Here is a 13976-nt window from a genome sequence, read left to right on the forward strand (position 1 = left end):
CATAGTCTCACTGAAATAAATGTGCGAAAATAAATACAACTGAAAGGAGTTTTGTCAAACGGGGTTGCCAAGAATAAAACCTAACAATGATAATTATGATCAAACAAATAAAAAAAATTAGTTATACTTTTTACTCCTATAGTGTGACTTACATTCCACTTTAGTTTCTATGGTTTCAATTTGAATAATTTGATCTTCTATCTAGTTTCAATTTGATTCTTTCGTTTAAATTTTCGTTAATTTTATCTATGTGTACACCTTCGAAAATTGACAAATATCATAAAATTATTAATTTTGACCTCCAATTTAGACAAAAAGAACTAAATAGAAACCTTAGAAAATTGACAAGTGTTCAAAATTTGTTAATTTTAATCTCTAATTTAGACAGAATGATCAAATTGAAACTAAACTTAAAGTGTAAGGATTAAATTGTTCAAATTAAAACTATAAGAATTAAAGTGAAATTTGAGTCAAACTAAAGGGATAAAAAATGCAATTCACCCAATAAAAAAAAGTAGGTATCATTTTATCAAAAAAATATAGAATGATAATCTCAAGTGTTATTTTTACTGATTTAATCAAATTATAGTAATTAGTTTACTCAGATAAAAAAATGAGGTGAAAATCTTAGATCACCCAATAACTTTTCGTGAGAAAGTGAAAGAGATTTTGCCCCTAACATTAACTTTAAGGAGCTTTTGCGAGTTTAAGACACCCTAAAGCTAGGAATTGAAAACAACCCGAGAACCTGCGATTTACTCGTTCAACAACAAAGCAACATTAGATCACAAATTATGATAAAATTTTTATTTCTACACACCTAATTATTTCAGTGCACATATTTTTTCAATGCACACATTTAGTAATTTAATTATTAATTTTTGTTCTTATTCCACACACTAATTATTCCAATCATACTCTCAACTCATACCTTGTACATATACTACATCAACTTTCTTTTCACACACCTATTCAAAATTGAAGAACAACAGTTTGCCCTATTCGGTTCACAGTGAAGGAAACTCCATTGAAGAAACTGTAGACCGGAGACCCTCTATTGAAGAATTTTCATTGACACTAATTCCATTGAAGACCCTCATCGTCCATTCGACACTCTAGTTCCGAAATCTGTTGAAGGTAACTATTACTTTGTTTTGATTTCGTTATCGCATTTGGTGCTATTTTGTTTTCTCTATCGTGTGCATTGACAAATTAGAACAAACCCTTGTTTTTTCCTTGAAGAATTGTGATTTAATTCAACACTTAGTTTCCAAAATAGATTGATTTGTTTGACACTGTAGTTCCGAAATATATTGATTTGTTCAACATTGTAGTTCCAAATAAAATATAACATTTCAGCACTGGTTCTCCAAATTAATCGCGGGAAAAAAAACTACTACACAAAAAAATTAACCCTTTCATTACTGCTTTAGTTATCACTAGGCATATTTTTATTTGATTTTGAGTTTCTAATGGTGTAACAGATGAATTACGACTTACACGATAGTGTCTACTGGGAGGCTTTGAAGGGAAGACGTGCTTTTCCTGGTATTATGAAAGTGATAAGTGATAAGGAAATGATTATTTCCTCTCGGAATTGGACAATCTCAATAGGGTCTGGTATTATTTGATAAAGGTTTATATTAATCCTCAATCACAACTTCTTGCATAAATATGGGATCAGGCTATGAATTGATTGGACCTGCCAATGAAATAACTCACAATCTTGTATAAATATGTTGTTATACATGATATTAAAAGTACAACGAACGGATGGACATCAAAAAATAAAAAACACATTAAAACCACAACAATAAAGAAAAATAAAACAATATTAGAGTTGTTATGAGAGTATTATTTTACAAGTAATAAAAGAGTATAAAGTGTATTGTAAGCAAGTGAAACAATGAAAGAAGTGACAAATAATAAAGAAACTAGGGTTTATTTATTTATTTTATTTATACTCAAAATATGTAAATTGAGATCTTTTTTATTTTTAAAAAATGTGTACAGAAAATATTTTGATATAATATAATGGGTATTGGTGGATATCCATTATGGTCATTTTAGTTTAGGGTATAACTGTTATTAAAATAATATTTTATTAAGTGTGTGAACTGAGATAACTAAGTTTACCAAATTATGACATGATTTCTTGATGATATATGAATGAGTGAGGCTTGTCATTAGTTGGCCTACCCAATTGAAACTATTGTTGGGTTTTCCTTGACCTATCATTAGATATGTCTTAATAATTTAAATAGTTTAGATTGTATGATTTTTTTAAAAAGTTATTAATTATAAAAATTAAATTAATTGGATAACAGCTCTACAATGTAATTTTGATAATACACTATTTATTATATTGAATATAAATGTAATTTGGTTATACGTCTACGGTTATGTGATAATTTTAATATTTTTTTTTATGGATGATCTTCCTAGAGGTCCTTACAATTTGAATTGTTCAAATCGTCGTGGTGAATCCATAAAGGCCTAACAATACCATTCAGTTGGCCAACTAAATATAAATCTAGCCCTATGTGAATATATGTTCCACCAATGTTATTTCATGATTTGTTCATACTATCATTTACATTTTTTGAAACATAAATACATAATCTCTTAATTGCAAAAACAAGGAATACATAACTTTTATTATTGAGCCAAATGTTATGAAAAGTCTAAATATTTAAGGTGGTTTAGTGTAATTTATATGAATTATTTATATATATATATATATATATTTTAGAGTGTGTCATATTGTTTAACACAATTTCTCTTTATAATTTATTAAATAAAAATAATTTAAATAATAAAAAATTAACTATCTAAAAATTAAGATAAAAGTACATTTAATTTTTTGATTATCAACTTCAACCTACTACAAAACATGTGCTGAGTCCCATTGCACGGATTTGCACCCCATAATGCCAATCCACCAACCACCCATTAACTCCTATATCATATAAAATTTATTATTATAATTTGTCTCCAATCAATGTCCCTCTCCTCCTTCAAAACCTCCTCTCTCACTTTTAATTTTGGGAGTTTTTGGTGGTTGTACATATTTTGTCTTCTACCTTCCTCTCCACCTTCTTCTTCCTTTTCTTTTCCATTTTTCTCTTCTACCTTCCTCTCCACCTTCTTCCTCCTTTTCTTTTCCATTTTCTCTCTCCTCCTCTTCTCTCTGCATCTATCACCAAATCAATACATCAAATCACATCATTTATCCTATCATCACCACCACCATCTCCAATCTCCAAGCACCCACCATTTTCTTTCTCGTTCTATCTTTCTTTCCCACATTTTCTTTGTAACTTTCTAAATCTCCAAGTTACCACCATTTTCTTTCTCCTTTTCTTGTTCTTTCCCACATTTTCTTTCTCATTCCCAATTAAGCTTTTTATGAATCTTTCACATATAGAGAATTATGTACATCAACAATAGTTGAAGAAAAAAATATGGGGAATAGTGAAATGCATAAATTAGTTGGAGGAAGAGGAGGAGAATTTGCTTCTCCTAATTATACCACCGCAACCTCTATCTAAAAAGGTTATGTTTCCTCCACATTTTGCTTATTCTTTCATTTATGGGTTATGGATCTTTGAACGCCTGCATATAGTCCTTGACACACTACAAAAAAAATTAAAGTTTTAGAGGCTAAAATTTAGAGATAAAATTATTTTTTAGGATCTAAAATTTTTGTTACGAAAAGTGTTGCTATTATATTTTTAGCAACGAATTAGTGATGAATTATTATCTTTTTGGGACAAAATTTTTTGTCTTAAAAAAAAATCATATTGATATCAAATTATTTTGTTCATAAAAGTCTATTTATTAGTGACATTTTCAAAATTTTATCACTAAAAGTCTTATTTTTGACTTTTCGGGATAACTTTTTAAGGACTATCTTCATGATGATAGAATTGGTCCCTAAATATTTTTTATAACAAAAATTTTACTTTTAAAAACTAAAAAATTTGTTCACTAAAACTTTTATACGTTGTAATGACAAAACAAAATTTACATAATAGAATGGCAAAAAAAGAAAAAATTTATGTAATCCATTCCACTTAATTAGAACATAAAGCTTAGTTTGGTTGATATGATTATATGTCCTTTATATTCCATGGTTAGATACCAATCCCATTTCACAGCAAACCGTTCCCAAAGCACATCACAACATGACCCTTTTTATTTTTCTTGCTTTTGTTCTTTACTTTTGATGGAAAAAGGTTATACATTCTCGGATCATATTTCTCTGTATGTTTGCTTTTTCACAGGTTAAGGAAAGGAACCACCTCATCTTCACATTTCTGTTGTGGTTTTCCTCCTCTGCTGTGTCATATTTTGGAATAGGGCTAATTCTTGGATTGTGGTTGCAGTTTTCACCATGGCAACCAAAATCTATAAGGGTTTCAAGTACATCTCCCAAATCTTTGGTAATCTCTCTCTCTCTCTCTCTCTCTCTCTCTCTCTCATATTTGTGTGTATGCACTTATATAATTTGGGTTCAATTTCCTATGCTATGATGGGTAATAATAACCAAATCACAAAATAATATTAATCTGATACACAAACCAGAGATATTTTGAACTCATATGACAATTTCTATTGTGACTAAGGTGAATTTTTATTTTTTGTTTTTTGGTTTGTAGTTGTTAAGGAGCGTGAAATAGAAATTGGGTACCCAACAGATGTTAAACACGTGGCACATATTGGGTGGGATGGCCCTTCATCTGGTAGTGCACCTAGCTGGGTATGTTTTCCAAACTGATGTCTCTCTTAGTATATCTTCTTCAATTTTTATTTTTTACTTGTTTATTTTATTTTTATTTTTATTTTTTGGGGTAATATATGGTAATGTTTTTTATGTTGAATTGGGTTGAAATTTTAGATGAATGAATTCAAGACATCATCGGATTTTGCTGCAACGTCTATTAGTAACATTGCTGAAACAAAAGGTTCAACCTCTGGAATATCGACATGGTCATCTCAAGGTTTGTTTGTTTCGCATCTCTTTTTTTTATGTGTGTGTGTGTGTTTTTCTTTGATTCGTATCTTTCAATCTTCCAACAACAAAGAATGAGTGAATGTACTATGAGAGGAAAGACATAGGAACATTATTGAGACTTCAAGTGAGAACAGTGAGTCTACTGTGGATATCATGTGTCATGTTCCTAATCTGACAGGCCTTTTTTTGTTCACGGGTTGAAAGGTCGAGAGAAATACGATAGATTTGTCGTTATCTATCAAGTATTAGTACTTCAAAAATTATGCTATCATGGATCCGAGTAGTGGTATGATTGCACACGTATTTAGTATGCAAAATAAGTATTAGGTAATTTCAAAAAAATATTTAATGTTGGGTATTGGACAGGGTAGTGGATAGGTCCAAGCACAAACATAAATTTTTAATTTTTATGTAAATTTGTATTCCAATAAGAGTATTTTTGGAAATATTACAAATTTGAGAAAACGTTTTTAATTTTTAAAAATTGAGCATTGTATCTCTCTCTATCAATTGAGTTTCTGTCTCTCTCTCATACCCTTAATTACTTTTGCATTTCATTACTAATTGTTTCACAACTACAAATTTAAAATATTTTCTTTTATGAATGTAACCTACCCTGATCGTACTTGTATTATATTTTTTTGGCGGATTATATCAATAGTCTATGTAGTTTGAGATTTGTATCATTTTGATTCTTGACTTTTCAATTGTAACACATTTAATCATGAATTTTAAATCTTGTTCCAAATAAGGACAATCAAAGATTTTTTTTTTTTTTTTTTACAAATAGTCCATTTCAAGGGCAAAATTATCATACAACTTATTTTGTGTTAGTTAACTTATATATAGGGACGGATCCAGGATTATGCCTTTGGGAGGGCTATTCTATAGTTTAAAAAATTAGTGGAACTACTCTATATAATTTTGAAATTATCCACAAAAAAATTGAGGGTACGAACTCCTATAATTTTAAAATTTCTAATATAATATATGATATTTTTCAAATTTTTGAGGGTGTGGCCCGCCCCCTACCCCCCCCCCCCCCCGATCCATCATTGCTTATATGTTGTTTGAAATGTAATGACATTTTTATTAATGAATAATGTTGGAGCTTTATTGGTTATAAAATTCTGTTAATAATTTTTTTTTGATATTTATTTTCATTGAATTAGTTTTTACTATTTCAAAAGTCAAATATAGCGACAACTTTGATGTTATTATTAAACCAATTTATTAAATCAAAAAAAAAATCTAAAATTAAAAATATTTCATATATTAATATCGATTACACATTAAAAATTTAATAACCATCTATTACATAATAACCATATAAAAATATCTGTTAATAACAAATACAACCATCTATTATATGATAACCATCCAAAAAATTAACAAAAATAACCACCTATTACATGATCATCACCCAAACACATACTAAAAATTAATTTTGTGAAAAATAAAAAAAATAAAAAAGTAAAAAATTATCATTTTTATATATTTTATCTTTGGTAGGTAGAAATAATTTTTGACATTTAATTTTGTCAAAGTAGTTTATATTTTATTAAATTGACGATTTTACCTTTAAAATGGAGTAATAGTATGTTCAATTGTCATTATTTAGAATGAGATTCAAGGTTCAAAATCAAATGTATGACAATTAAAAGATCAAAAATCAAAGTGACATAAGTCTCAAACTATAAGTTTCGTTAGTTTAATTCGTCTTTTAAAACTTTTTCCATGCTTGTAACCATCATCTCTTCCTCAAGATTGGCCCTTTTGTCACGAGGCAATGCTTATTGAATTGGAATCCAATCCAAAATTTGTTTGATTGATAGACTTGATGTTGTACTAGGATACTCATGTTATAATGCCAATAACACTTGACATTATGTTAAAATTAGGGGGAAAATAAAGTAAAATACAGGGATTTGAGAGAATGTTTAGATTTTGAAGGTTACATAATTAAGCAAACCATTAAACTTGATTAGTAAAACTTTGGTCAGCCATAGCTTCTCATGCTGTTGGTTTAGGCACAGTTAAGCCAATGCTAGTGCATTGTCACATCCTTACAAAATTCTCCAAAATATTTAGAAGGGAGCATGCAAGGGAGTGACGTTAACGGAAGAATTTAGAACTCCCTAGAAACCCTATCACGTATGAAGACTATGAAGAATTCTAAAAGGACCTAGCAAATTCAAGAACCTATACACTTGTACATATAATTAGATATTTGTATAGATAATTCTAGAAGGCATTTTACAACATTCTTGTAGCTTGTAAAAAAGACTTCCATAGGAAACTTCTACATGATGTCTTCTTGAGAATTCTAGAAAGCTCCTAGGGGGCCTATACATAAGAGAGGAGCTCATTTGCTCCAATCCATCCAAGAATTGTGAAGTTTTCTCTCAAGTAAATACAAGGTATTCTCTCAAACTTTCTTGTGTTCTTCTAACTTTTCTTTCCTATAAGTTTGTGAGTTAGGCTGACTTAGTATCATCAAATAAGACTTGAGATTGTCTAAGTACCACACGGATAGCTTGGAAACAACCAAGGCAGCGACAACATGCTCACCCAAAAGTGGTTCACAATGAAGAGGAAGAGTCACTCGTTTAAAATCTTGGTTACTCTTCAAGAAATGATAATTTTTCACTATGTCTTGAGTATTATATTCATCTTCATCAACAATCACCGTTAAAACATTTCTTAATTATTCAAAAATACTGACTAATTAAAACTCGAATGCATGATTATCTGCCATCTGTTAAATAATGAAAATGGCAGACTGAAATTGTGTTAGTTTTTGTTATTCAGTCAGTCAAATCTATAGTTCTCTTTGGATATAACTTAATTAGCACTTTTCATGTTCTATTTTTTATATTATTTTTTGTAACAGACTTTGAATCCATGGACCGGCAAGCAATACCTGACATGTTCAAAGACATACCACCCATAGACCTTCACAACATTCCAAACAAACAGAAGAGGAAGAAAATCAAATCAACTTCCTCCCCGAAGTCGTCCTCATCCTCCTCAAGATCATCCCGAGCAGCAAAATCAAAGTCCAAGTTTGTTGAAAACAATGCCATACCAAAAAAAATAGAAGTGGTGTAAAATTATAGACTTGGAGCCAAGAAATGAAAGACGTTTCAATGACCGTGTTTCAATGATCGTATTATCTCGGCGATTGTGAAGTCCCCCTTTACATGCAGTAGCTTCAAAAAAAACACAACGGATTGGAAGGAAATCTATTTTGTGAATATTTAGAAGTGTGCATTGCTTCTGTGAGATTAACATAAACACAGATAATAAATATCAGAAATTAGGTGGCGGACTAAGAGAGATGAGACAAAAAGATGTAACAAACGTTCAAGCATCAAGAGGGTGCCAATGGATTATTAAAACACCTATTATTGCCAAAGTATGGCAGTTTGGTCCAAAATGGATTCTCCATGCTATAGCAGCGGTTAAATTTGGCTTTTGCCAAATATTGTCAAATTTAGCACAAATTTTGGCAGATGTCAAATCTGTCAGCTCACTCAAAACTAACTGCTTTCCTTCCTTCCCTCCTTTACTCTCTTCATTTCTCATCCATTCATGGAAAAAAACTCCCCAAAACAGATAATTTTTTTAAAAAAACAAAATTCAGCAATTTTTTTTTTTTATATATATAAATAGAATCCACCAGTTTGTTTATACATATTTGGCATTTTTTTTTTGGGGAGTTAACAAAATTCACCAAATCTCAGTCAAACAACAACAATTTCAAGAAAAGTCAAGCAATCTTAAGCAAAGATCCCAAAATCTAAAGCAATTTTTTTTTTTTTTTTAAAAAAAAAAAAACAACCCGGATTTCAATATGCTTAAAAGTTTGGGTTTGTGATATGCGATCTGCGAAGAGGGCTGCGAATAAGGCTTCCTGATTTGCAATCTGCGAAATGTCTCCCTGATCTGTGATCTTTGTTTTCATCTTCTTTGTGATATGCGAAGAGGGGTTTGTGATCTTTGATCTCGTCGACTGATATTCACTGAAGAGATGAAAAAGATGGAGAGAAAGAGGGAGGGGGTGAGATGTCGACTATGAGAGATTGAGGTGAAGAGAAAAAGAAAGAAATATGGGGTTCTCCTACTCAATCTGGTGGTGGTGGTGGATTCCGGAAAAGAGACAAAGGAGAACAATGGAGAGAGAGAGAGAGAGAGAGAGAGATTGCTTTGTTCTTCAAAAAAAGAGAGTGAAGTGGGTTAGTGAGAAGGTTCTAGATTGAGAGAGTGAGAGAATGAAAAAGATTAGCCTCCGTTTAGGAAGTGGGTTGACTTTTTGACTTTTTAATTTTTTTGACTATATGAGCCTGGGCTCAAAAACTTAGTTTGAGAAGGACTTTTGATTTTTTGACTTTTTTAATTTTTTTTGTGAGAAAAGAGTGTAATGATTATGAGGTTAGATGAGATGTTTTGTCTGCTGTGGCTCATGAGCCCATTCTGTCTTTTATGGCACATTGAGCCAAAAAAGCCCAATGAGCCCTTGCCAAACTGTGTTTCATTTCAGTTTTTGAAATTTAGTTTTTGAAAATTAAATTTTTTATTTTTTGTATTTTTTTTTGTCTTTATTGAATATTTTTTAAATTTTAAATAATTTTTTTTACTTTTTACTTAGACTTATCTAAATAGTAAATTATTTGTGAAAAATTATTTTAAAAAATTAATAAATATACAAAAATACGAAAAATGTACTAAATTTTTATATTTTTTATATTTAGTGATTTTTTAAAGATTTTTTTTTATTACAAATATTATACTTTCTAATGATGTGTTTGATTAGAGGATTTGAAAATGGATTTAGAAAGAGAAATAGAAAAGATAAGTGAAATTTGAATAAAATATATCTATATTTCACATAATTTTACATTTTTTTTCTTTTTCTTTTCCAAATCTCTTCTCAAATTCCCAAATCAAATACAGCGTAAGTGTGTTTATGTTAGGTGTGTCTAAAAAATAAAAAGATTGCTTAAAATATTTAAAAAAATAAATAAAAAAAAATATGGAAAGCGAAAAAGTAAAATATTTTAAAAAGTAAATTCTCAAAACTGGAACAAACAGAGTGATTAGGATTATTGTTTGAAAAAAAAGGCTCTCCATTGTTGTTTATTTTTTAATATCAATTTATTTTAATATATTTTTTTGTAAATGTAATTTTAATCTTTTAATTTATTTTTATTTTTTTTTATATTTGTGGGGTTTTTTTAATGTTAATTTATTTAAAATTTTGATTTTTTAACTTTTTATATTTGTCTAGTCGAGTAAAATGTATATATTTATTTATTTTTTATTTTTAAGTTTTTAAAAGTTCATAGAAGACAAAAAATAAACAATAAAAAATTACTCAAAAGCCTATATCCAAATATCACCTATAAAATTAGAGAGAAAGTTGGTTGAGATTTGCCATAATGACAAGTGACCATTGGAGATCATCGCTATAATTTGACAATTTACTACTATTCATTGCCAAATTATAGTAATGTCAATACTATTATAACATTTGTCATTGGAGATGCTATTCTTCTTCTTTATTTTATTTTATTTTTTTATTTACCACAAAGTAATGAAAACATAGGAAGTTGGATTCTTTGCTTGTGTTGATGGAAAATTAAGCTAATTTTCAATTGTTTTGGATATGAATATAAATACCATAGGATGGTCAATCGCTATTGTTCATTCACAATAGAAAAACATAATCTGTTTGATGCAATTTTTAACAAATTAAAAATTAAAAATCATTAAGTAAAAACAAAAATCACTTATCTTAACTTTTCAATAATTAATTTTTTTTAAAATTATTTTAGCTATTTTCTCTTAGAAGTTGCAACAAATACTCTAGTACAAACTCATAAAAAGTATAGGATAAATTACAAGTATCCTCCTGAGGTTTGCTTAAAATACGGATTGCTTTCTGTAGTTTGAAAAATTATAAATACTTCCTTGTTAGAATTTTTATTTAACAGAATTAACTAAAAAAATAAAATTTGCAATTATTCTCCTATGCAATAATAAAATTACGTAAATTATTAATTGAAACATATTTTTAATATCATTAAAAATTGTTAATTAATTGATGATTTATTAATAAAATGAACGATTTATTATGAGATTAAAAATCTCAAGAAGTATATTTGTAATTTATTCAAATATATATATATATATATATATATATATATTGTAAAGTGCACCAAACAAATTGAAAAATCAAACTTAAACTAAGAATCATCTTTCAACATTAACGGCTGTGAGCATATTCTTGTTTCGTGCAAAATAGTCAGGCCAAGGCCAATATTTTGGTTGGCTGGCCAATTAATTTGTCTAGGAATAGGGCAATTTTAGTAAAATTCTTGTTTAATGTGTGTGAGACGTGCCACCTTAGATATTTCTAATACATTCATGCACGAGATGCGTATCCACTTCGCCTCCATTGTCAAAAGCACTTGCCTCTTCAAAAAAGAAGTAGTTAAAGCAAGGTTCAAGTGCTTTATCCTTGTCTACCACCTTTTTCTTGACTTAACCTTCCACCATTGCCTATACAAAGATCATCAGATTGTTAAGAAGAAAAATGGGGATTGATTAAAAGAGAAAAGATAGAGAGAAAAAGAGAATTCTTGCTTGAATTAAAGAGTTGGCCAAAACTTCCATTTTGTAGCTATACATTGTTATAGCTCATCTTTCATATCAAAACCGTCCAAGAAATTCCATTATAGCCGAATTCTAGAGCTTTGATCAAAGGAAGAGTGATTGTTGTTGAAAGTGAGAAAATCAGAGAGTTAAACAATTCTCTCCACACACATTGTTAAACAACACAAGTCAAGTTTTCGAATTGAGGATTGAGAACATAATTCATAATCTTAAAGGTGATAAAAAATGAAGTTTGGAAATTAAGGAGTTTATCCTTTCTTTAGAAGGTGAATTTTCAATATTTTTCATTTCCTTGTACTTTCTTTCTTATATTAATTTTCTTACTTTGATTTCATATTATAAACTGTTGTAATCTAATTGGTAGTGGTTAGTTTAGCCACCTACATATTCTCCGTTTGTTCTTTTTTTGATGTTGCAACAAAGCAGAGTTTTGCCAAACTTAATTGGTTGGTTGGCCAATTTATTGGCTAGCCGGCTAATTAATTGGCTGCCCCGCTCACTTTTTGGCCAGCCAGCCAATTTCTTCTGGACAAAATAGAGCAATCTTCCAGCGTTGAGCAGAACAGCTTCAGGTGGTCTCCGAGGCACATGAAGTTTCTGTTTTTATTTTAATTTGAGAGATTTGTGAGGTTTTATTTTGTTGTAATATATTTTTCCTCCCCTTCTTTTTTCGGATATGTAATTATCAAATGATGTAATAATTCCCCACTCCCGCTTCTTTCTATCCCGTTCTTTTACTTGCTTTCTTTATTTGTAAATATGTATCATATTGTGTTTTTTATCATATCCATACTATGCCATGTTTCATGCATTAAGTTTTGGCCAAATTTGAATTTGTGGATTTAATCGATTATTATGTGATTTTGTGTGCTATCTCATGTCTTGAGATGATTTACATGTCATATATTAGAAGCCAAATCTTTAGTTGTATTTCATGAGTGAATTGCATTAGAATTTTGTATATAAAATTATGTATATTTTACTAACTTTGTTTTGTAATTGTTTGAGGGATGTCAGTAAATATATAAGTTTTTATGCTTTGTGTGTGTTTTCCTTACTATGTTTAGTATTCTACCATGAGTGTCATGACCCGAACCCGCTCCTATGGGTTAAGGACATAACCGGCCAGTAATCCTGAGATTACCTACGGCCTCAAACCAAAACAAACATAACTCATCAGAGTAAAGGGGCCAAACGAAAGCAAAATTTAAAATTTTGTCCACAGAGCTGTGCTTACATGGCACACCAAATAAACCAAACATATAAACATTAATAACTCACAACGAAAAATAGTACCATAAAGTTTTGTACAGACAGGATCATATAAGTCTAAGTCAACCCATCAAAACTATATACAGGTATACACAAAGTCCTCACCAATATGACAAAATAAACAAGACAACAAAAGAGCGAGGATGGGTCTCATTCGTGAGACGTGAGGGCTGACTCTCTAAAACTCGGTTGTTCCACATAGACTTCACTGGAGCTGGGTCTGGACCTCCCTTGGCTCACCTACAAACATATGAATGAGCGTGAGCGATAGCCCAGTGAATAATATCAAATAAGAAGATACAAACAATATGTAGAACAACATACTCTAAACGGCCTTGGGCCCGATTCACATTTTTATTTAACATTTATAGACGTAATTTAAGTCAAGTGACTGTGGTTTCAAACATATTGGCCTTTGGCCCATTTATCTTTCATTCCTGTCAAAACGGCCTCTGGCCCACTCATTTATGTCAAAACGGCCTCTGGCCCATCCATTCATGTCAAAACGGCCTCTAGCCCATCCATTCATGTCAAAACGGCCTCTGGCCCATTTATTCATGTCAAAACGGCCTCTGGCCCATTTATTCATGTCAAAACGGCCTCTGGCCCATTCATATATGTCAAAATGGCCTTCGGCCCATCCATTCATTCATATCAAATATTTGTCCATAATTCAAACTGGCCGACTCATAAGGTTTATAAGGAAATATGCAATTGGACAAATGACAAGTTTCAAATATCGATATTACTCACAGTGATCGGTTGGTTAGTTCGCCCTGGAGCTCGACCCTACACATTCCATGAACAAAAAAGGGTCACAAACAATTCGATCCATTCTAAATTCACATTTTCCTCTTTAGGCTTCATTCTTATCTCATTAACTCAATTACAATGCTCAATGCATGCCTAAGAGTGCTTACAAGTGAATGAGGACGGAAAACGAAACACAGAACGCATAAACAAAATTTCAGAAAACAGGGTCCCCGCTCGAGCGGACCTATGAGGTCTG

The 13976-nt window shown here is 30.3% G+C and overlaps 1 protein-coding gene across 2 annotated transcripts; it reads left to right on the plus strand.

Moving 5' to 3' along the window:
• The first annotated feature begins 2920 nt into the window (after window positions 1-2920).
• LOC114294560 (CRIB domain-containing protein RIC10) lies at window positions 2921-8456 on the plus strand. Of its 2 annotated transcripts, none has more exons than XM_028238675.2 (5): window positions 2921-3555; window positions 4287-4445; window positions 4662-4762; window positions 4901-5003; window positions 7911-8456. In XM_028238675.2, the coding sequence occupies exons 2-5, from the start codon at window positions 4397-4399 to the stop codon at window positions 8126-8128; spliced, it is 471 nt and encodes a 156-aa protein (XP_028094476.2). In that variant the 5' UTR covers window positions 2921-3555; window positions 4287-4396; the 3' UTR covers window positions 8129-8456. The 2 variants fall into 2 exon arrangements, with proteins under 2 accessions (XP_028094476.2, XP_028094477.2); XM_028238676.2 differs by having other exon boundaries at window positions 3048-3555; window positions 4389-4445.
• The last annotated feature ends 5520 nt before the right edge of the window (window positions 8457-13976 follow it).

The sequence above is a fragment of the Camellia sinensis genome, chromosome 9 (genome assembly GCF_055761805.1).
Source record: "Camellia sinensis isolate YWXY chromosome 9, ASM5576180v1, whole genome shotgun sequence".
NCBI lineage: Eukaryota > Viridiplantae > Streptophyta > Magnoliopsida > Ericales > Theaceae > Camellia > Camellia sinensis.